The sequence below is a fragment of the Archocentrus centrarchus genome, chromosome 6, assembly GCF_007364275.1.
Source record: "Archocentrus centrarchus isolate MPI-CPG fArcCen1 chromosome 6, fArcCen1, whole genome shotgun sequence".
NCBI lineage: Eukaryota > Metazoa > Chordata > Actinopteri > Cichliformes > Cichlidae > Archocentrus > Archocentrus centrarchus.
The window spans coordinates 27356733-27379763 of record NC_044351.1 but is presented as its reverse complement, the minus strand read 5'-3'; the positions used below and the strand labels follow the sequence as shown (position 1 = coordinate 27379763).

General features: G+C 43.0%; 1 protein-coding gene across 3 annotated transcripts in view; it reads right to left on the bottom strand.

Annotated features, from left to right (window-relative positions):
* Window positions 1–23031, bottom strand: part of dusp8a (dual specificity phosphatase 8a) — a 44106-nt gene that overhangs the window by 3813 nt on the left and 17262 nt on the right. For 2 of the 3 annotated variants that reach the window (XM_030730515.1, XM_030730516.1), the window contains exons 3-6: window positions 21863–22001; window positions 954–1120; window positions 693–852; window positions 214–337 (exon numbers count right to left, since the gene is read on the bottom strand). In XM_030730515.1, coding sequence (XP_030586375.1) covers window positions 214–337; window positions 693–852; window positions 954–1120; window positions 21863–22001 — 590 coding nt within the window. Of the gene's footprint in view, window positions 1–213; window positions 338–692; window positions 853–953; window positions 1121–6162; window positions 7036–21862; window positions 22002–23031 lie in introns of those variants that run through there. The other variant, XM_030730517.1, reaches the window with a different exon arrangement.

The window sequence follows — 23031 nt, the reverse complement described above, 5'->3', positions numbered from 1 at the left end:
AATCCCATCTGAATTCATGAGATTACATTTGTTTAACTGATCCACAATACATAATACTGTTGTCCTGACAGGGCAAAGCAAAGCCTTTTGTACAAACTATGCTCCCTGGCAGGGATCTAAGAACTGTATTCCACATGACAACAGTGAACTGCCTTTTTTTACTAGTACTGAGACCTTAGCTTAGCTAATAGTGAACAGGAGGAGCAGGCGTACCTGTAGGCATCATCTGATGATAGGCCCATTGTCTTCATGATGTATGCTATGGCGATGGTTGCCGAACGTGAGATTCCAGCCAGGCAGTGCACAATGACTCTGCAGTTTGATACTTTAGCTTTGTCTGTTGGGAGGTGGAAAAAAATAAGTATGAATATATAGAACTATATGAAAATATATACAACAATGCATATCACTGACAAGCCTCCGCTTTAGCAGAAAGTCTCAGGAGACTTTCAGTGCCTACTGAAAGAAAACTGACATATCTTGAAAGAGTACAGGGATCTAAACAGATGGTTTTGTTACTTGCACTACATGTGAATGGTTATTAACTAGGACAATGCAGTTATTCTGTATTAAATATCACTTCATTCTCTGATGCATAATTTCACTTCCTTATCTCCACACTTCCTTCAGTGGCTATTGTGCTTTGTACTGCTAGTCTTCACCTTCAATCCATCCCTCCCCCTCCTTCTTACCTATGAATTCGTTCGTTTTGTCCAGCCATGGAAGCAATTTCTCGCAGTAGTTGTCATTTACTGGGATGCGCATGAAATGGCTTTCGCTGATAAAGTCTGGCTTGGGGCAGGTGTTGCTGGCATTCAGCACATAGGTGATACCATTCTGAGCCATCAGATCCTGCAGAGACAGAGATACACATGGTTTAGCATCATATTTTACTGGAATTAAAAGCAAGTCAGCCATTTTTTTACTGATAGAACAAACAAAATAAATGATACCTTATTAAGGACGTCTTTCTGTGATCCCAAATAAAGGTGTGGCAGGATGCGAGTGGGCCCTACATTAGCGACAGGCAAGCAGGGCTGGGACAAGCTCATAGGTAGAGCAGTGGCAGGTTTCCCTTCACACAGGCCGGGGAAACAGGAGGAAAAAGCTGCAAAACCTCCTGCAGGGAAAGAAGAGATCGAGAGAAGCAGTTAAACATATGAATGGTTTTCCGTTTATGCATACAAAAAAAATACACACACTGGGAACTCTGCAAAGACATCCATCATGAACACTGCACCATCATCAGCAGATGCTCAGTAGACTTTAAAATGTGAATCTGGGTCCCACTTAGAGCGACAGGAGCAAAAAAGGGGCTCTTTTTGCTTCTGTGAGTGAGTTAGGTTCACTGCTGGGTGGCCAGGAATGCACGCCTGGCCCTTTAAGAGGCAGGCGGCTCCACTTTTGGCATATGTGTATGTGTGCGTGTGTGTGGCTCCATTTCCTGCATGAGCTCATGTCCTGTAGCAGAGCATTGCGTCAGGCTGGGGGAATGAAAGAGGCCACAGGTGCAGGGCCAGGACAGAGGCCCAGTAACATCTCCACTGACAGCTGAAAAGTACACGCACACACATGCATCGTCAAACATATGTGCACACACACACACACACATATGTCAGAAGATGAAGGAGAGATACACTGTGAAAACATGATCTCATAATGTTGCGGTCAACATATGCTCAATATTCACTCTCACTGGCATTAACTCTCTTTCCGCCCAGTTGACACACACAAATGCCCATACTCATTAATACTCTGCAATACTGCAGTTGTACAACTACAGGGTGAGGAACAAGGAAAGGAGGTAGGGTTGTGTGTCTTCTTTCGGTAATGACCTCGCTGAGGAGCGTGGAGAAGAGAGAGGAGTTCTTCAAGGAAACCTTGAGCCCCAGAAAGGAGATTAGAACCTAATCTAGGTTCAGCCTTGCCTGACCCAATCTGGGATGTAGCGCATGCACACACCTAAACACACACACACGCATTCACAAAGTGAGAGTGAGTGAGACATGACATCACGATCCTAAAGTAGCACACACAGCACAGTGCAAGCAGGACGTTGCCTTCCCCTGTAACACACACCCAGCTGCACTACTCAAGTAACAACAACTGGCAAACACACAGACACACACATGTGGAGCACACAGTGTCAGCAGTATGCACTCAACAGACAGAAGAGCTGCACAAAAAGGTTGTGCAAATGCTCAGAAGATAGGAGCTTTTGGTATTTGGGGCTATTTCACAACAGCACAGCTACTGAAGAGTGAGTAGGCTGGGTGCATCCCGATGACCTAGTGCTATTCTGGGTGCAATGTTCCTTTAAGAGCAAAGTGAAGAAGGCCTGTCTGTTTCCAGCTATTAATGGCAACCAGCGGAGCGATGACATCAGTGGTCCACATGGGTGGTGGAGTGGAGAGAGGGATTTGATGCATAAGGAGCAATCAGATAATTTATGAGAGGAGGCTGAGGGATTGCTGCCATTACAGCAACAACTCTATGATCAAACCTTTTTTTGGCCTAAATAATGTAGACTAAATAGACAGTGTGAAGTTCACACTACACTGTCTCCACCAGAGCCTCTCTCCCTGTAGTGAACCTACCGGCAGTGCTACAGCAATGATAATTGATAAAGCAGAGGGAGGAAGGGTTCTCTGAAGAGTTTCTTCCTGGTTTCCTAGTTCCCAGGCTGCTCTTGTGGAGAAAAAATATGGTACTACATATAGCATAAAATGTGTCTGTGTGAGGGAGTGGTATGTTCCCGGAGACAGTTAGATCAACAGGAATAGCTACATCACACAGCAAGCATTTCCTTTTGTATGTGCGGACATTGTTAGAGAGTTGTTAGAAGGACAGAAGACAGGACATTCCAGAGAGGAGACCGTATGTTTGCGTATATGTGTGTGTGTGTTTGTGTGTGTGTGTGTGAGAAGGAGAGGGGGTGCACACATGAATAGAATTACTGAATTGATTGGACTGATAATTGTAGCCATGACTAGTTTAGCACGCCTCCTCCCGTGTTAAATAAACACTAAAGGGCAGAAAGTTGGGCCAGCTAGAGTTTGCCTGTGACTCAGTAAGGGGTTACTTGCACGAAGGGAAACTGAAGTCAGAGATAAGAGAGCAGGACTGAATGTGCCTTCAGGCTTTTTCAAGTGCTATTAGAGCGACATTACGTCAACACAATTACAAACACCTTCCTTGTAGTCAAAGCTTTACATGGTTGGCGCTAATGGACATTAGTCACACAGGAGATAGCATGTTATTGTCACCTCGTCACCTGACCTTGCTCTACTTAAGGTTGCCAAGACAACAAGGAATAGCAATGTTGTTGATGACAGTTTGCTTCCCCTCAACACCACCGTGACCACCACCACCCTAGTCCAACTACAGTCAAGATATAAGGGCATCTGAAGACACTGATCTACACACATAGACCAAAAAGCCTAACGAGATGTGGCCTCACATTCTCCCTTAGAAAAGGATGACACATCTGTTCATTCCTATCTAAGCACACACATAAACACACTGTACACTCACACTGAGGTCACTGAAAATACCCTGTGACACACACACGAGCCCAGCTGTCCATGAAGATGACATCAGAAAGTCAAAAGGGAGAGAGAGTTCACCTTCATGATAATCAGCAGAAACTGACATGCTACATTAAAACTCACAAGTTAAACTTATCACAGATACACCAATCTAAATCTATAGGTTTTTTTTTGTGTGTGGAATGAGAGCTTCTGTGAAACATCATTATTAGTCATACACTGAAACGATGAAAACATACTCTGACAGGATGTGACTAAAATTCTGAACATGCTCGTTTAAAAAAAAAGAAAAAGAAAAAGAAAAAAGGGCAGTAGGAAAACCCACAACCAGGAAAGAGGGCACTGTGTCGCCATCGGCTGCTCTAAGCAGTGGTGACTTCCTTTTTCCGTTTTTCTTTGCCCACTTCATCATTTAAGCAACTGCTTATTTTCCTCTCTCTTTCTCCATCAGAGCCGAGAACTCAGGCCCTTCTTTGTTTGCCGGCAATGAGCAGCAGTCTTCTTCTCATTGGTTATTTCCCACATCTAAATTAATACCCAGCGTTCAGTTTGAAGGTATAGTTTACTGTTCCACTAACATGAAAAGTGTGTATGTTAAGCAGATCAAATATAGACTCTTCAGAGCTGTGCTGCTGCAGAAAGCTAAAAGATGAATGGAGGCGGAGCTGCAGAGATGCTGGCCAAAAGGACAGACACACACAAAACACCTGCCTAGCAGTTATGGTTTAATGGGACCTCTGCTATTACATCACTGCTGTTGGTACAATTGACTTCCTTGCCAACACAAGCTCACCCCCTTTCTCTCTTTGTGTGTATGTGTGTGTGTGTGTGTGTGTGCGTGTGCGCTTCAGTCTCTGTTTTACTCTTTCACTTGTCTGTTAATGGAGAGGGGGGCCGTACACAAAGCAGGCATGTTCATGCACACACACACACAAGCGTCCAGAGCCTGGGGGGCATTGATCTGCCTGAACGACTACCCCACTCCCCCTCCATCATTTTTCTCTGTGGTTGATATCAAGGGAGACATGACGCCATCCTCTCTGCCCCTCCAGCTGTCCCTCCACTATGAGGGGACATTAGCATATCAATGTACCCGCTCCCCTCCCCGCCTTGCCCTCCTAACATGACATCATTGCACACATGTCCCACTTCATCTCCACAAAGGCTGTGCTGGAGCCTGACGATGCAATGCAAGTGTGTGTGGTTGTGTGTGTTTTTGTGTCAGAAATGTGTAGACTGACAGAACATGGATGAGATAGTAGGATGAGGTCATTGCTTTTATGCACAGCATCGGCTTTATAATGGCTGGGAATGAGTGCATGATATTTACGTCATATTAGCTGATGGTTAAACTTCATTGCTCTTTATCTTACTGGACAGATAAAGTGACAGGAATATGTCACTTTGGTCAACTGCCGTTTCAACAGCACTGTGCTACTGCAATATAAGAACATAAACCACCATATAATTTAGCCTGCATTGACAAATCTATTTCCACAGAAATGTGTTAAAGTCCTCAGTACCTGTGACACATAATTCTTTCATCCATGGATGGCAAATGTGTGATTTTTTTTTCCCCAGCTTTCTCTGAGCACATGAATTTGACACTTCTAGCAGCAGAATCTGGCTGTGTAGAGATAAGCTGTAGATGCACATGTGCACATGTGAAGAGTGACAGGTGCAGATAGCTGCTTTGAACCGGTGCTCTAAAATACGCTGCATATACTATCTAAATAGACATACATTTGTTATCAAAATGGTTCAACTACAAAACAAGCAATTTAATTTGAACAAATGATAAGCTTAAGAGATATTTTGTGCAATATGCACGATGCTGTCTTGCTGTATAACAGGATTTTTCCATTGCTCTGCACTGCCTCATTGCTCTGTGTGAAAAGGTGTTATGTTAAACACCTGCAGTGCACACTGCACACATATTGATAACATAATCTCCACAAGACACCATTCTGCAGAGAGAGGGAGTGAGCAGGAGCGAGAGAGAAAAGCCAAGAGCAGAGGAAAAGAAAGAGAGAAAGAAAGAGCCTTTGTGATAGTTTTACATCTCAATGACCACAGGCTGAGAGAGCATGAGCACTATGTCATACCGTGGGTCACGGCTCTCATTCTTTCCCCCCGAGCCCTTTTTCTCTCCTCCTTTTCCTCTTCATCGCTTCTCATCTTCATGATGTCATCTTCTTAATCCCCTTTCTTCCTATTCTATACCTCTGAACAAATTAACTCCAAAAACAAAAAAAATGATACAACTCACAGGTTTGGCTTGGTACTCCTAATATATATATATTTTTAAACCTCACTATTAAGTCTTAAAAATTCACTTCACATCTATGTTTCATTTGTGGAATCCCTGGACTGGAATACCTGACAGTCCACTGTGCCTTTGTATTCATCTGCAGTGCACAAACTATTATCAGTGCCTTTCCACCTTGTTCGCATCTTTTCTGCATGTGTTTAACAATAGTGCATTTTATAGCCATGGAACTTTATGCATGTAAATCACACTCTGCATGCCTTCATTCTTACAGGCCATGTTGCATCTCATCACCTTGCACCCACACATACATACATATCCCTTCTCCTCCAGGTGGATACACACCTCGAAGCTCTCTCCCCTCCTTCATCCGGCGGACCCTGATCTTCAGCCTCATGTCTGTGTCCTGCAGGTCTGGCCAAAAACAGTCCTCTGCTGGGGCAATCACCACATCCAGAGGCATCCCCCAGAACGCACTCTGCCCTCCTTGGAAGAGTGATGAAGGCGAACCTTCTAAAAATCCCAAGTCCACAAAACTCCACTGAAGTCAAGTTAGCTGTTCCAGTTGTCCAGGAGGTGACCCTCAGCAAATTGACCCAGCAGAACAAAAACTAGTGCACAATGTCTGTGGACATGCTCCTCAAGGCAACAAATGGCCAAAATCCCATGCAATGACCACAAAAATTCCTAAAATGCTCCTGTGTCAATATTTGGCAATTCTGTGGTTTTGTGAAGAATGGTGGAAGCAGAAAATGCCAGAGAAAAAACAAAACTGAGTAGCCTGTAACGCCTGTATGTAAACGCCAGTTGTAATCTGCCTGCAGCTGGTTTACAGAGCGTCTGGTTGTTCCTCTGAGCGCTCTCCCAGTCTCTATGAGTCCACGGCCAGAAGAGCAGCCCACTATTGTTGTGCTGCTCCACTCTCCTTTCCTCTCATTCGTTCAGTCACTGGCTTACACTCCTCCCTCTCCCTCCCTCCTCCTCTCTCTTTCTGTCTCTGCAAAGAGGATGACGGAGCTGCACTCTCTCCTCGAGCTCTGGGGGTGAATGAGCTCACTTGCCGTGAGCTCAGACTCTACCCAAACTCCCTCCCTCCTCCTACTCTGCTACCTCCCTCTCTTGTGGAGCCAGCGCTCCGTCATAGCTAATGTCTAAGGCATGTAACCACATTCCTTACTCACCCAGCAAATATGTGGCTACCTCAGGGGCCTAGCTACAAAGCAGGGCTCTATCAGGGTACGATGGAGGCTAAAACACGGCTATCAAACTGTTAACAAACAGCTACAACACTGATTTAACTGTCTTTGTTCTCAGTGACAGAAGAGAGGATAATGCTTGGCTTTTAGGAGCCTAGTACTGATGGGCATTACAAGCAAAGATGGTGTTTGTCAGTTTTCTTGTCTGTTTAAATGTCTTTATACATAAGACACAGAAATATGCTGCTTATATGAACAGCTTTTTCATTTAATTCATTTTAGACATTAGGGATTATTCATATCTACGATAATTAAAGACTCCTATAGCTATACAGCACTGTATATCAGTAAGTAGAAGCTAAATACCTACATTAGGCTGATTGCCTTAAATGTACTGCATTCTCTAAGCACATTACACTTACTGTAGGAGGGGGAATTAAGGCTGTGCCAGTGCACTGAGAGCCGATTTGTCTCTCAAGGTGAGGGAATGTGTGTGACTTCACCACTTTTCCTGTGCTGGTTCATGTCTAACATGCTTGTGTTTGGACACTGCGTTTTTTTGTCTGGAGGATGTAAAGGTAGAGAGGAGAAAAGAAAGAGAGCAAAGTGGAGCAGAAATAAGGGGGAAAAAAATGAAATGAAAGCAGACAAAAGAGGAAGGGAAGACTAGAGGTGATGAAAAGACCAAACAAGCTCGTGGTCAGCCAGCCACCATCCGTTTGACACGCCACAGACTCCTGGTACTTTACTATGGAATTACAAATATGTAGGCCACAAGTCCAGTTACAGAAACAAGGCAGCGCAGGACTTTACAAAACTACTGGAAGAAACTCAATGTTAACAAATTATGATGTAGGTACAGCAGTTTATTGAATTATTAATGCAAGACTATTTTGTTTTGTACATTTAATCAAAAAAAAAAAGAATAAAACAAGCATGTTCAAACATGTGTTCTCTTCTTTTTAGCTAATATTTATGCCAATCAACCTCTGGCTCGAAATAATAGATTTATGGAAATTGCTATGTCTATGACAGTCAACCGTCTTGTCTGTTCAGTCCCATGTTGAGACTTCATAGTGCACTGATTACATTCAGACCAAGTCAGATGGACTTCAAGTACATTAAGTCACCGCCCAGCTCCAAAAAACAAACAAAAAAAAAAAAGTCAAATAAGCTTATACAAGATGTCCAGTTAGGGGACCAGCTGCATGCTGACTGACCTCATCTCATCACTGTAGACCCCTGAATGATCACACATGGGTGAGAACAGCTTTACGTCACCCTCTGTTCAACTGTGAGGGAGGGAGCGGGAGGAAATGGGCCTTACGATGAGCTTTGTGAAAAATGCAGACATTACTTTTGGGAGTGCGTCAAACTGTGAATAAACACACGTCGCCCTACAATCACCATTATAACACAATCTCACACATTGTTCTCCGATCTGCAGCTGAACAGGTGTGGCGTTCCATAGTGGTCAGCCGGGGTAACTACGTTTCAAACACACCAATCACCCCAGTTTGAATCCACATGTCGGATTAGTTGTTCTGGCTATGTGGCGCGAAGCCATAAAGTAGCTTTGAAACGCACGAGGCTCTAACACCTGTAAACCCGGAGTAGTGGAAACCAACAACAAAACAAAGTAGCTGTTTTCTGTTCCTAAAGCAAATTCCATGGTGTCCCTCTCTTTATACCCCTCTCCTCCTCCTCTGGTCCTCAGCAGGGTAACAAGGCTCAGAATAGTAGATGTGTTAATTAGAGGATTACAGCCAAGATGCTATAAATGACAGCCGGGCCTTTTTTATTGACTGCACATGTGTGCCCCCGCGACAGAAATAGGTGGGGTGGTCACTTTGCGCGCCCCCTCCTCTGAGATTCTCTCTTAGATTTAGAGCATGCTTTTATGGTACAGAACTTGTTACTAGGACAACGCACAGTTTAAACACACACACACACACACACACACACACACACACACACACACACACACACACACACACACACACACACACACACACACACACAGAGAGAGAGAGTGAGACAGAGACCAGCCAAAACTGATACAGAGCAATGGGTGTGAGGTACTGATTTTAGGGAAGGAAAGGGAGAAGATGGGTAAAGGGCAAAGGATGTCTGAACTTACCGGAAATGCCTCAACAAGAGATGGTGGTGTTGGGTTGATTGAAAGGAGAAAGACAACCTCTGTAGACAGCTGGAAATATTAGGGAGGTTCTAGTTCTGTGTTTGTATGTTGTAGATGTATCATGCATATAAATATACTGCCTACTGAAGTGGGTTTCAGTCTTAACTCTAAACACTTTTAAATGTTGCCTGAAAGTCTATGTATATATTGTCCTTTAAGATAAAATAAAATGACTCATTTAAGTTTTGTCACCCTGCCTTTTGCTCGATGAAAAGCGGGATAGGCTCCAGCCCTGCCCCTGTGACCCTGAACTGCCTAAGTACAAGAAAATTGATGGGTGGATGGATATTATAAGAGAAATTTCTGCGATTTTGTTTTTTAAATGGTGGTATGTTTAAAATTGACAGGTGTGGCCCAAAAAGCAAAACCATTATTTTTGAATAAAATTAAATACTGCATGTACAGTTTTACACTTCACAACACAGATAATATGAAACACTACAGCTATGTGGCCTATGTACCCATAATGGAAATAAATATGAGTTGGCCAAACCTGATTTGCACAGTTAATATTCTGAATCCTCTTTTCAATTAGTTGATGAACTGTTTAAAATGTTTTTAAAATAAATATGCCAACTCTACTGTAATAGGCACCTCTATTCTCAGTTTGTAGGTACATACAGTGTTGCACCAGCACAAATGACACATCAGTATTTAAGAAACTGACTCAATTTTAAATATTTTTCACCACCAGAAACGACCAATCAAAAAATATATATAATTTTAAAAATGGCACACACATAAACACAACCCCTGTTTGTGTTTACATACTGATACAAATATTTTTCTTCCAATATATTTTGTTAGAGCCTGTCCCCCCCTTCCTTTTCCACTGAGACAGACAGCAACAGGAGCGTCATTCTACACCTTGGATCATCTGTCAAGATATCACAGGAAAAAGAGACGTCATCCTCTGGATAGGGCAGGTTAGGCTGATGAACACTGTCAGTTAATGCATGTGTGTGTGTGTGTGTGTGTGTGAGAGAGAGAGAGAGAGAGAGAGAAGGATGAATGGTGCAAAGGTGAGAGGAAGGAAAGAATCATGCTGCTAGGGTTAGGAATAGAATAAACGGTTATTTATGGAGTAAACTTGTATTTACACACATCGGTGCACTGTATGTGTAAATACAAGTGTATGCACCCTTGCACAGGTGTATGATCACTGTGCATGCATGTAAGTGTGTGTGTGTGCGCGCGCGTGTGTGTGTGTGTGTGTGAGCGAGCGAAAATGTGTTGATAGTGCTGGTTGTCAGGGGATCAGTAACAAGGATGCTCTTGCAGTGATGTAATGCCTACAGGAGAACGCAGCTGCCATGCCTGGGGGGTGAGGTAGTCACCAGGGGAGAAAGAGGGGAGGATGGATCGAGGGATGGAGCAAGTGAGGGTGGGGGAAGTGCTGAAGAAGAGGAGAGGGAGATTAAGTCATTCGGTGGGGGTGGGGGTGTGTGTGTGTGTGTGGGGGTGCTGGCAAGGAAGAGGGGGTGTTTGAATCAATATGGAGACAGCTGAAATGATGTGGTCATATTGCCAGGGGACCTTAGAAATGTCACTGGTATTGTGTGTGTCCAACTTGACTCTTTATCAAACATCAGTTGCACCAACGATAATGTGCAGATGCTATTAAATATAAAAAAAAGATTGAAAATGCCTTCTAAGGCACTGGATTTGACTTGTTTACTTGTTATTTGATCAGATATTTAAAATACAAAACCTTTAAAGTTGTATGCAAGTATGTCTTCCCATCCACCTTTAAATGAAACCCCTTCATCTCTTTTTCTCAGACATATAGAGAAGCTGTGATTAGAGATGATAACACTAAAAAGGCTGAGGAGGTGAGAACGAGGAGGAAATCAAAAGAAAGGGAAGATGGAGGGAAATGCTTCTTAGATGTAGGCGAGAGGAGGGTGCATAGAACTAAAGTAGCACTGATGCACCAATGTGCCCGGGATGAGGCAGTCTCATCTCTATCTGCACAGCCTCGAGGGATGCTAGCTTGCAACAGTCATTCAGCAGACCCCCCCCTAACCTCCAAACAACTTAACCCCCTGGAGATGCTCTGCACCCGGGGCTACTGCACCAGTAAATCTGTCTCACTGGCAAGAAATTAGTTTAGACTTACTTATAAACACTCACTCAAGCATATACACAAGGTACACACACACACACACACACACACACACACACACAGAGAGAGAGAAGGTAAGCTATCAAACACACCAAAGGGGGCCTTCAGGACCAGACGGGTTTTCATAAACCAGATGAACTACTTAAAAATGCCAGTTGGAGGCTTTCAATGATGTGTGTGTGTGTATGCATGTGGAGACAAAGGGGGACTGTTAAGTTTCAATATGAATCGCTGCTGGCCACTGCAGTGTTTGCATGCATATAAAGACTGTGCATTCACTTTGGCTGCGTATAAAATAAATGTTAACTTTAGCTTCAGAGAGTGAGACAGCTTACAGCTGTTTTCTGTGGATGAATAATGTATGTATGTGTGCAAAATAGGCTGAATATGTGCTGAAACCATGTCTATGACTACACAGTAATGAAAACATGAAGAATGTGAATGTGTATTAAGAATGCACACTGCACCCTGCTCTGATTTCCCCAGAGGTGAGTTTGTCTACACAGGTTCTCTTGAGCAAAACGGATGGATTCTAAATGCTAATGGCCAGAGCTCCAAGCACAGAGTTTCCTCAAAAGGCACCAGAAAATAATAACAGCCCACACCTCTCTCGTTGTCTCTCGTATGCGGTAACAGTGTTATAACGGCAATGCTGTGACAGAGAGGAGCTGACACCAGATCTGTTTGCTTTTAAACAGGCTTGTACCCCTGCTACATGCAGACCGACAGGCAGGTCTCAGATCAATTAAGTGTTAATGAGCTCCTACCGGCACAGCAGGCAGGCTGACAGATCCTCTGTCCTCACAACAGTGCTGGAAGCCACGCCATCTGGTCCTCTGTTAGCTCAGTGTCTTGTCTACCTGTCTTACAATTAACTCAGACAGTCTCAGGCAGTACCAGGGCATCTCTCTGCAGTCTATGCAGTGCCTGTCTGTGCCTGTCACTGAGCAGTGTTATCAGATTAACTGATATTCTTTAACACGAAAACTACCATTATCTTATCGATGTGACTGATTCCCAGTTTTTCACTGACCATATAAAGGCATATTAGAAAGGGAACTGTAACATACCCATCTGCTTATATTCCAGTGAGCTAAATGTATGTAGAAATGTTAAATAATATAATCATTTGGGGGAAAAAAGTTTTTTGAGGAATTCAACTAAAAAAAAAAACAAAACAAAAAACCCCCAAAATGAAACAGACCGCACATAATTCCTGTCATTCATTCAGTCACCCCCCCCCCCCCCCCCCCCCCCCCCCCCCCCCACACACACACACACACACAGACATCTGGCACAAGGCGTTACACCCTGCAGTCTGGATTTGGGTGTAGAGGACATGGTGACAAGAGCTATCGCAACACCCGTGGTCAAGGTCAGCTTTCCAGCCATTACATGCCCTGAAGAATGCGTGCATGTGTGAATGTGTCACATCCACAATGCAACAGTGACATCACTCCGTCAGCTATAGAAGAACAATAGGAAGGGAATGACGTGATGGCACAAGAGGAACTGGGCAAGCTGTTTCTGTGTGCACCACCATGCCCACACCTACATAACACTGTTTAATCATTAGTAAAGCTGGAATTCTGAGATTCTTTTTTTTTTTTTTGGTCTAAATTAAAAAAAAAATACTTTGGCTTTTATTTTAAATATACATGCACCAGATTTGTGTGCATACATGCTGAGTTCCCTAGACATCTCTCTTTAACCCTGGGGAACCCTGATGTCACTTTATCAGAAACAGGAAACAGTTAGACAACACAAGGGGAGAAGGCCTCTCTGTGCTGATCTGCCTCCATCTATGTGTGTGTGTGTGTGTGTGTGTGTCTGTGTATGAGTGAGTGGTGTTTTTTGTGTGTGCAGAGGGGGAGATATGAGGAGGACTGAGAATGATTGCAAACTGTTGCATACCTCAATCTAAATCTTTGGATTTGCCTGGAACTCCAAAATTAGCCTGTTGCTGTGGAGATAAAAAATCTTGCTTTTTTATCAGGAAACAACAGCAGCCCTTGAGGTTGAACCCAAACATTTCTGTGGGGTCAGCATGTATTTACGGTAAAAAAGCCCACTGCTACAAGTCTGTATACATACCAGGAAAAGTGTTAAACCACAGAGGATTTAAACTACCAGCACTTCAACAGGCAACTATTCTATTCCTCAGCTACTGAGCCAGGAAAAGAAAAGACCTCAACATTTTTTGGAGAATAATTAGCAAATAGCATATTAAGATAGATTCTTTTATACTGTAATATTATAGAGGACAGAGTACAAGTTCACCAAGAAATGCGGCCTCATTCACACAGTAAAAGAAGTCTTTTCCAAGCAGGTAAATAAGGAAGCAGCTCTTCGGCATGCCAAAGATAAAGTGCATCAAAGACAGGCCAGCGATAAACAGGAATCCACCATTGTTCCAGGGAATGAAGCTATGACAGAAGCGGCAGTGGGCAGTCCGAGCATGAATGGAATTTGGTGGATGCAGTCCAGGCCCTGGTAAGATAAACTAGCATAATTGTTAGCTACTCCTTTCCCTTTTCTTCTGCCTTTGGAAAATTCCACTCCACATGTGTGTCAGAGTCGTCAGCATAAGGGTTTCAGCGGTAAACTGATGGCGTAGCAACCAAACTAAGAGCACTTGGCCCAAACGCATGATGAGGTTTGAGTTATGAGGTGCTGATGGGGGTGAACCGAGCCTCGGGTAGCACAATGTTCAACTTCAGCTCCTGTTGACCTGATGTGTTGACACTGCCTAGGTAACAGTTTCAACAAACTATTTTTATCCCATGCTGGATGAATGCATGACCGGGGGTAGGCTAGGATGTTCAAAAGGCTTCAAGATAGATTTCTAATGTAGCAGGACACAGAAGGTATGAACAGACTATATACACAAACTAGCTTAAATAACTATACTATAAATAATTAAGTATTTAGGTCACTGTCACAGGATTTTGCCAGAAACATTACTTAGAGTAAAACATGAAAACCACACCTTGCAAGAATTGAGCAAATGTTATTTTGCATGTCTAAATTAAACCATAATTTATACTCTTAATGGTTATTTTTGCAGTCTTGAATTGTCTCTGACACACAGAATTGAGCTATATCAGTATGGGGGTCTCATTCACACTGACATATCGAGCTCTAATCTTTATATGCACTATTTGAAATTTATGAACATCTCTCCCATACTGGGATCTGGGAGAAAATGTTAAGTCTTCTCCTTTGCATGTTAAAGTACATATGTATAACTGTGTGTTTCACTTATGTGTGTCTGTGTGTGCGCAAGGGACTGAATGATGGAAGAGAAAAGGAAGAAGAGCAGGAGGCAAGCAGAGTAGTGAGATCACGTCATGGTGGAAACATTTGGCAGTGGCTCACATAAACACACACACACACACACCACACACACACATTATACTGTGCACACACATAAACACGCACATATGCTGGCCTGTTTTTGTTCCTCCAAATTTAAGGGAAAGAAGGGGAAAATGACATCAAGCTCATCATGTGAGGCCAATGAGACAGACGAGGGAGGGGGTGAGAACACTGGCAGAAACAGAACATTGTTACATAAAACGCAACTTGGTACAGGCCTCCTCTGGGCCCTGTTACCATATTATGTGTGTGAGAGAGAGAGTCTGTTTATATGTGCATGCATCTGCAGGCTTTCTGAAGTGCATGTACAAGTTAAGGATTTGCCCAATATCTCATCAAGGTGAAAGAATGAAGAAAAAAAAAGAGAAAGAGGTCATTACCTGCAAAGCAGAAAACAGTATTGTGCAGTTACAAGGCTTTTCAAACTATGTCACATTTTTCAGAGGTGGGAGGTGATGTCATAGATATTTTGAAACCTTTATTCTTTGACATTTGCTCTCCCTCTGTGCTAGATGGGGTGGGGCCGGTGTGTGCGCGCGTTTTGTGTATCTACAGGCAAGGGTGAGAGCATTGAGGCCACTGGCGCCAGATGTGACGACCGCAGGAGTCTGGGCCTAAAAATAGAGCTCTGTTCTCAGCACCATGAAACAGAAGAGAGGAAGGAGGAAGAGGAGGAGGAGGGGATGGGTAAAGAGATGTAGAAGTAAGAGGGAAGGTAAAGGGGCTGAATGAGAGATGTAAAAGGGAATGGTAAGGAAGGCGAGGTCATTGAGAATCCTGTGTCAGATCACCCTGGGGACGGTGAGATCACCTCCTAATGGCACCACTGGCTCCTTCTCAATGAAATCATTGATCTGCTAGAGCTCCCCATGGCCTAACTGAGAGGTAGGAGGGGGATGTGGAGGTGCAGAAAGGGCAGGTTAGGAGGTTAGTATACACAGGAAAAAGAGGGTGACAGAGAAGCTGAAGAGAGACAAGCTGTAGGTGGGGAGAAAATATACCTCAGACACACAACCGCAATTAGTTTGCAACCTCTGACCTGCACTTTGACCAATGAAAACACACCTGGAGGCACTGAGCAGTAAGCAAAGGTCATTCAAACACTGTTTATACAACTTGATTGATCACATCATTTTCCATCACACATGTTTCTGTGGCTCTTTAGAAGCTGGCAGAACCTGGACCCCCAAGCAAACTATAAAACTTTTACATTTTTAGCAGTTTCCAGTCACATAAAACTGGCAATCCGTGTCGGTTGAAGCATCTCGAACACACACGTACACTGCAGGTGTCCATGCACATTGTGTGTGAAATGGTTTCTTCACCTCAGGCTTCAGCTTCAGAAAAGGAGACTTCATGCTGAGCTCCATGAGAAGAAACATAAAAAGTCTTTCAGTTCTGTGGAGGCTTACAAACACTGAGCAGTGCGACCTGTCTCTCTGAGCGAGTTCTCTGACCATACAGGCTCTGAGACACACACACACACACACACACACACACACACACACACACACACACACACACACACACACACACACACACACACACACACACACAGGATGAAATAAGGAGTATTACCTCATCTCCTCAATTGCTCTCATTTGTCTATTATGTCTTTTCTCACACAAATACTCCAAAACGTTGCCTCATACGCATTTGTGCTCTGCTTTATATGTACGTATTCATGCACGCACAAAAACATGCATGCTCACAAACAGATCTCCTTATGTAGCTCATTGAAATGTCTGAACGGCTGCATTGTAAGGTTCAGCCTCCCATGATTACCTCACCTCTTCAGCTTCTCTCTAATGTGTGCGCACACACTCGCCGCACACACATGCAAACGCAGCGGCTGCTTGCCACACTGTTGTATAACAGGACACAAGAATGAGACGTAACTAACTTGACCTTTGTACCCCTTGTCTGTGCAATCACACCCTAACCTGATGTCATCAAAGCTCCGAGGAACACAGCAGCTCCTGTGTTTTTTTACAATGTGTATGACAAAGAGAGTGCAAGTGAAAGAAAATGAGAGCGAGGCACCTTTCATCTCCTAATACCTCTCATCAGTATGTCACTGCCTTGTCTCTTCTTGTGTGCTTTTGCATTGAGCTGGTAAGCTGACAGAATGGGAGACAGTAAAAATCTAAAACTGTGCCCCGCCTACATATCACATGCTACAGAATGTAAAATACATTATCATTTATAGTGTACAATTTTTCAGCTTTACTGAAAATCACACTGACATTTAAAGAAAGCAGAAGTGCTTTGAGAAAACTTTTTTTTTTCTTTTTGTGATTCAATGCTGTTCATAGGACTTAGAATACTCATTTTAGTATGTGCACTGATAATGCAATGACCTGACTAATTTTGTCACATTTTATTGTGAAACAGCACAACTTGGTTGGTATGTTTCCTGGAATGTGAAACAGCTCAAACCTGACCAGGCCTGTTCATCTGATGAGATCACTGAAATATTCACTGACATCATCTCCCTGATGATGTTAACAAATAATTTTATTTCAATTATTTAACTAAGTATTAAAAAAATTAATAAAAAAATAAAAACATTTGCCAAAATTCCTGAGACATAAAGTTGATAGTCAAAGGGTTTGATTCTGTGTGGCATTTTAAAAACAAATAGTCGACTGGCTGCACTTGAAGTCATAAGTCAGACATACCGTGTAGAGCCCAACCAATTAATCGGTGGACCAACATTATTGGACGATATTAGCTATTTGCCAATCTACTGTACTGGCATTTATAATGGCCTTATAATGGTTTAAAAATTTTTTAAATGAAAATTTAATAACTAAAAACGGGATGGGAAAAACACCTTTATTAATATTGATGTTGCTTAGTTTGTCCACTAGAGGGCACTCTGCAGACTCGCGTAGAGTGTAAAGAAGTAAATAACTACACATAACAAATGTTAGGGAAATCTGTTTACGTTTCACGTGTCTGAAAAAAAATCTCGACCGATATATTGGAATATCGGATTTCTGCTTTCACCAAATATTCTCTAATACAGTGCATACTTACTATACCCACATATCTGGACTGAATATTGTGAACATGCATTTGAGTTTTTCTGCAACTAACTATTGTATCACACGTGTTTCCGAAAGTCACCGTGTACACTTTCGCGGTGACGTCTTCATCTCACTTGTTTAAATCTTAAACCAAAAAGTCTTCTGTTCACTGTGACATAAAACAGAGCTCACATTTAAATGTAAAAATGTAAAATTAATAAATTACAAAATTTGATCTATTAATTTTCTTTTGGTCAAATAACTGTTTTAGGATTATATGTGCACTGTAAGTGAAGTCAGTGCTGCCAGTGTAGATGTGTGTGTGTGTGTTCCTCATCTCTACCTCATTTCTGCCTGTGTCCCTTTTCCCTCCTTTCTCTCTCTGACCCAATGGTGTGACGCTTTAGTAATCCCATGAAAAACACTGGCAGATGGTGCAAGAAAAGATTAGGAGCAGTCTCACACATCTGAAAACTCAGACTCACACACTACACAGATGAAATACACATCTGCATGTGCTTGCACCTTCATTTCCTCTTTCATGGCCCAACTCCTGTCGGGCCACTTTTATAGTGGTATTTTTGCACGTGCTTTATTTCCTAATTTCTAGCTGTCACTTTCTTCTCCCCCGCCCCCCAACACCCCCTGCTAAGTGTGCTATGAATAAAATGTATTGTTATTTTTATCTCCACCTCCCTTCCACTTGAAACCATTATTCAACTCTCTTTTCATCTGCAGCTCATGAGTGCACACTGCACACTTTCTTTTCCCTCTCTCTTTCCCTTTTTTTAAAGTTCTCTTTTTTATTCTGTTTTGCAAATTCATCTGCTAAAACTAGAACAGGATGATGATGCTGGCAGCAAAACGTTTCACCCTGGCAGTCCTATAGCATTGCTGCCGCAATGCATGACACAGCTGGCATCAGCTAACAAACTACCTAGCTCCAGACTAGCAGGCAGTGTTCAGCGTTGGTTTCTGGTTTGGCTGTGTGCTTGCAGATTGGTGGGAAATGCGTAAACTTTAGAGCCACTGGGGAGGCAGCTGGCTCCAACCAAGTGATGTTCTCCCCGTCCACACATGCATGCACGCACGCACACACACACACAATCAGAACTCTGAAAAAGGCAAGAAGCATCAGCCTGAGCTCCAACTGGGTGAGATCATCACTGTTAAAAATACAGCTGTCCTGAGAGAGACATGTTTCTCACAAACACTTTCACAGAATCAATGAAGTAGCATAACCTTAACCTTCATGCACACGGAGTCACAAAGACACTTTCCAACTACCACTACATCCTGTGTGAATGCATTCTTTAAAATGGGGTGAGAATTAGTTGTTTCATTCACAAAAACAACTGCCATATTGCGTCATTGCTACTAGCATGACGTCTTCCACATGTAACAACATAGTTTGCTTTCCAGTTGATCCATTATTGAATGACGAGAAACCTAAGAGGGGTCACTGATTGTTTTTGGGATCAATATGTTCCCAGTACATGCATTATAATTGTGTAATATTTCATTCAAGTACAGTAGGTTGTCTGTGAGCTCCTATCTTCACTAGTTTAAAGGAAATTTATATCAATAAGTAATAGGTTTTAGATCTAAAAAACATAGATCAGCTTCAGAAATGTTGCCCTAATCTCCCTTTAGCAAGCTTCTGCATAACTGACATTTAAGGTAGAAAAATCAACCTCCCCTCAGATAGGCAGCTTCATAATTATTCTCTTATTCATGCTGTTCATCCCATTTATGGATTCTTTTCATCTCACAATCCATTTCCCCCTCCTTTACACACCCACATTACCCCTCACTGGATTTGCACCAGTGTTACAGTGTGCATAGTGTGTGTACTTGCGGTCTGCATGTGTGAGGCTGAAAATAATTCCTCAGTCAGATATGAGGTCATCACAGGAATTATTAGTATCATAAATCAGAGGTTCAGTAGAGGGGAGGTGTAAAAGCAAGGAGGTGGGAGGAGAGGGAGGTGTGAAGACGGATTATTGTTTGAAATTTGTGAGACAGGAATAATGCCAATTAAAGCCAAGAATGAGGAGGCAGAGAGGGGGCAAAAATAAAGGATGAATAAAAGAAGTGCCTCAACAAGTTCTAATTTTTACTGGTTATTTAATCCATTACTTTATTTGACCTTTCTTCTGAGATTTGTTTTTGGCATCTTCAGCCTTTATTTAATGTAAAAGTACAGAGAGTGGGCAGGAAAGCACAGAGAGTGTGGGAGTAATGACAGTAATGTCTGGGGCTGACTCGAGCCCAGGCCTCTGCTGTAGCCTTCAGCGTATTGGTCATTCATGCAACCAGGTGAGCAATATTTAACCTGTTTTTAGGAGGTAAGTGCAACATCCTCAAATGACTAGTTCTGTCTAACTGACAGATATATTTCAAGAAACAGTTTCCTTGCATGCTTGCTTTGGCTACTGTGCGAAGAGCCTGAGATCCAGCATGGCACATCATAACCCCTGACCTCTGAACTTTCTCTGTACTTAGTTTGTTAACAAATCGCACATTGTACCATTACAGGCTGCGAGGCTGAATTCACAAATTCTTTTTAACCCAAACAGAAAAGACAGGCATCCTGTTAGACACCAGGCTCTGCTGCGAACCGTAAAGACTGCACAAAGAACAAAAACGCCTGATGTAAACAGTCTTCCCCAAATATTTCTTAAGCATCATCACATTAATAAAAGCAACTTAACAGCAACTCTTCAAAATTCTGACAAGCATGTCCTGTTCTTATCCCTCACACCTTCTCACTTTCTTTCTTTTCCACATAAGCAGATCCCTCGGCAATCATTCACATGACGTTATAATGCATGCAGGCACATGCACGCAACACCGCCCACCTGCATGCATGCACTGCATATACAGAAAAACATTACGTATACAACGCGGCTGCTAGCTCCACTGACCCCAATACTACAACCACCCAAACAAAACCTGACGCCATTGGCTGAGTCCTTCAGGGGAATATTCTCTGCCACTGTTGTCCTGGAAACAGCAGAAAAGCAGGGACAAAAATGGAAGAGGTGTGATTCCTCTTTTTTTTTTTTTCTCCTGAAGAAACACAGCGAGACTGATAAAGAAGTGGGAACTGCTGACAGGGGGTCCTTCTGCATTAACAAAATCCTGGCTTTTAGGCAGTCAGTGTGCATGTGTGTCTGTGTGTGTGTATGTGTGTGAGACACCAAACACAATCATGCCTATGGATAGAGTATGTACGGGTGTGTCTGCCCAAAGCATGTGCTCAGTACACTTCTGTGACAAATTGTAGAGGCTGTGCATTGAGGCAATCTTCAGCATCCATGAATGACTCATGAAAAAAGCACTAATCTCCCAGTGGAGAGAACAGGAGAAGAATGGGGATGCAGAGAGAAGAGCCGAGATTTGCCAGAGCAGCATGCCTCTGCTGCCTCATTTCCAATCCTGACCGAGGCAGATTACACTCTCCATTCTGCACTGACACATTTGGGACGGATTCATAAGCCTCAGCGGGTGGATGTGTGTGTGTGTAATATCTCTTAAAAAGCTGCAGCCACCACAGTCAAGATGTTATTAACTCAACAAGGCTATTAACAGCCTCGCTGGGGCTCAATTATAAGTCTCAGTGTGCTTAGTGGACACTATGACAGGGTAATAACTGTGATAAATAAGGCCAGAGAACTGAAAGTTGAGCTTCAACATTACTGTAGAGATGCTCGGTATGAGGAAGACTCCAGGGAAGTTTGAGCATCAGAGAGGCTTTGTATGTAGGGAGCTCAATTTTGTACTTCCCCACTCCCTCCTGTCCTCACACATACCTGCAAACCTTACACCACGAAGTCAGAATACTACTATAGTGTTAAGAAATGGGAAACAACTGACTGAGAGCAACATTTGTTGTTCTCATGAGTGACATCTGCTGATCAAACTGTGCAATGACAACAATGTGCAGGTTCAATGTGCAATAAACAATAGTGTACCTACAAAGAAAAAAAAAATATCAAGGCTTTGAGTCCATTCTGTCTCTTTTCTTCACACCATCATCATCATTATCATCATCATGTTCTTAACATTCAGCACCCACACGTATGGACACACATATAGACACTCAGTGTACCGGTGAGCAGGGAGACTTTGTGGAAGGTGCCCTCCAACTTCCCCATGAGAATGTGCACAAAACCATCTCTGGAAAGATGTCCCGCTTCTTTGGAACTCTGGTCATAAACCACCACTTCCTGCTTCCTGCCCAGCTCGACCTGTGCATAGGATAAACAACAAGGAAGAGAGGAGAATTCATTATTCAACGCTAAATATTTTGATCCACTGCCAACAAGGAAGACAGAGCGGGATAAGACTGGAATTCAAACCATCTAATTGGCATATTGGGCAATTTGGGACTTACATATATGCAGCATTTGAATGTATGACATGTATTCAAACTGCTGGGTGGGGTTTGAGAAATATTTTCTTTTGGCTGAGTAAACCCAGGCATTGAAAGAGGACATTCTGATGACGCAGTGATGAAAAATGAACTGCAGCAGGGACCAAACCTGTTTCCTCAAACACCTGACCTCTCTGCTGCACTCATATGCTCCAGGAAGAAGCACCAAGAAAATGAAAAAAGAATTCAAAAACCACATCACTGGGTGTTGTGACAATAAACTTTTACTGGTGCCAGTGACTGCAACAGTAAACAGTAAGCAGTACACGCGATTATAGTTAGAAAGATAATGCACAGGATTATAAATATTGCATTAAGGTATAGTATTGCACCATTCAGCTGTAATGTTTGTTTGTTTTTTTTGTAGAGATACTAGTGAGAAGGATGGTTGCTGTTATAAAGGGTAAAATCATGAAAGCTGGCGGCATAGTGCAGGGCGTGGACATCCACTGCTCTGTAGTGATGCTGTTTATGTCAGATTGGGAGAAAGATGAGAGGATATGAGCATGCGCTGGTGCGACAAAGTATTTCTTCGTGTGTATGTGTGCGTGTGTTTGCATGAGGGAGCATGTGCATGAGGCTGCACACAAACTAGCCAGACTGTGTTCGTTCCCCATGTTGTCAGGCAGGCTTTGGTCACATGACTATCAGGCAGCGCCTACTGCAGCTATGAATCACAGCCTGACTGAACCGCCACTGGACAGGAGACGTGAGAGGGAGTGGGAAGGAAGGCCAGCTAAAGGGAGAAGTGGGGTGGGGTGGGGGGTTATTATTACACATTGGGTCAACGCACAATATAGAGGCACAAGATATATAATGCAAATCCAGAAGAAAGGGAGGATGAA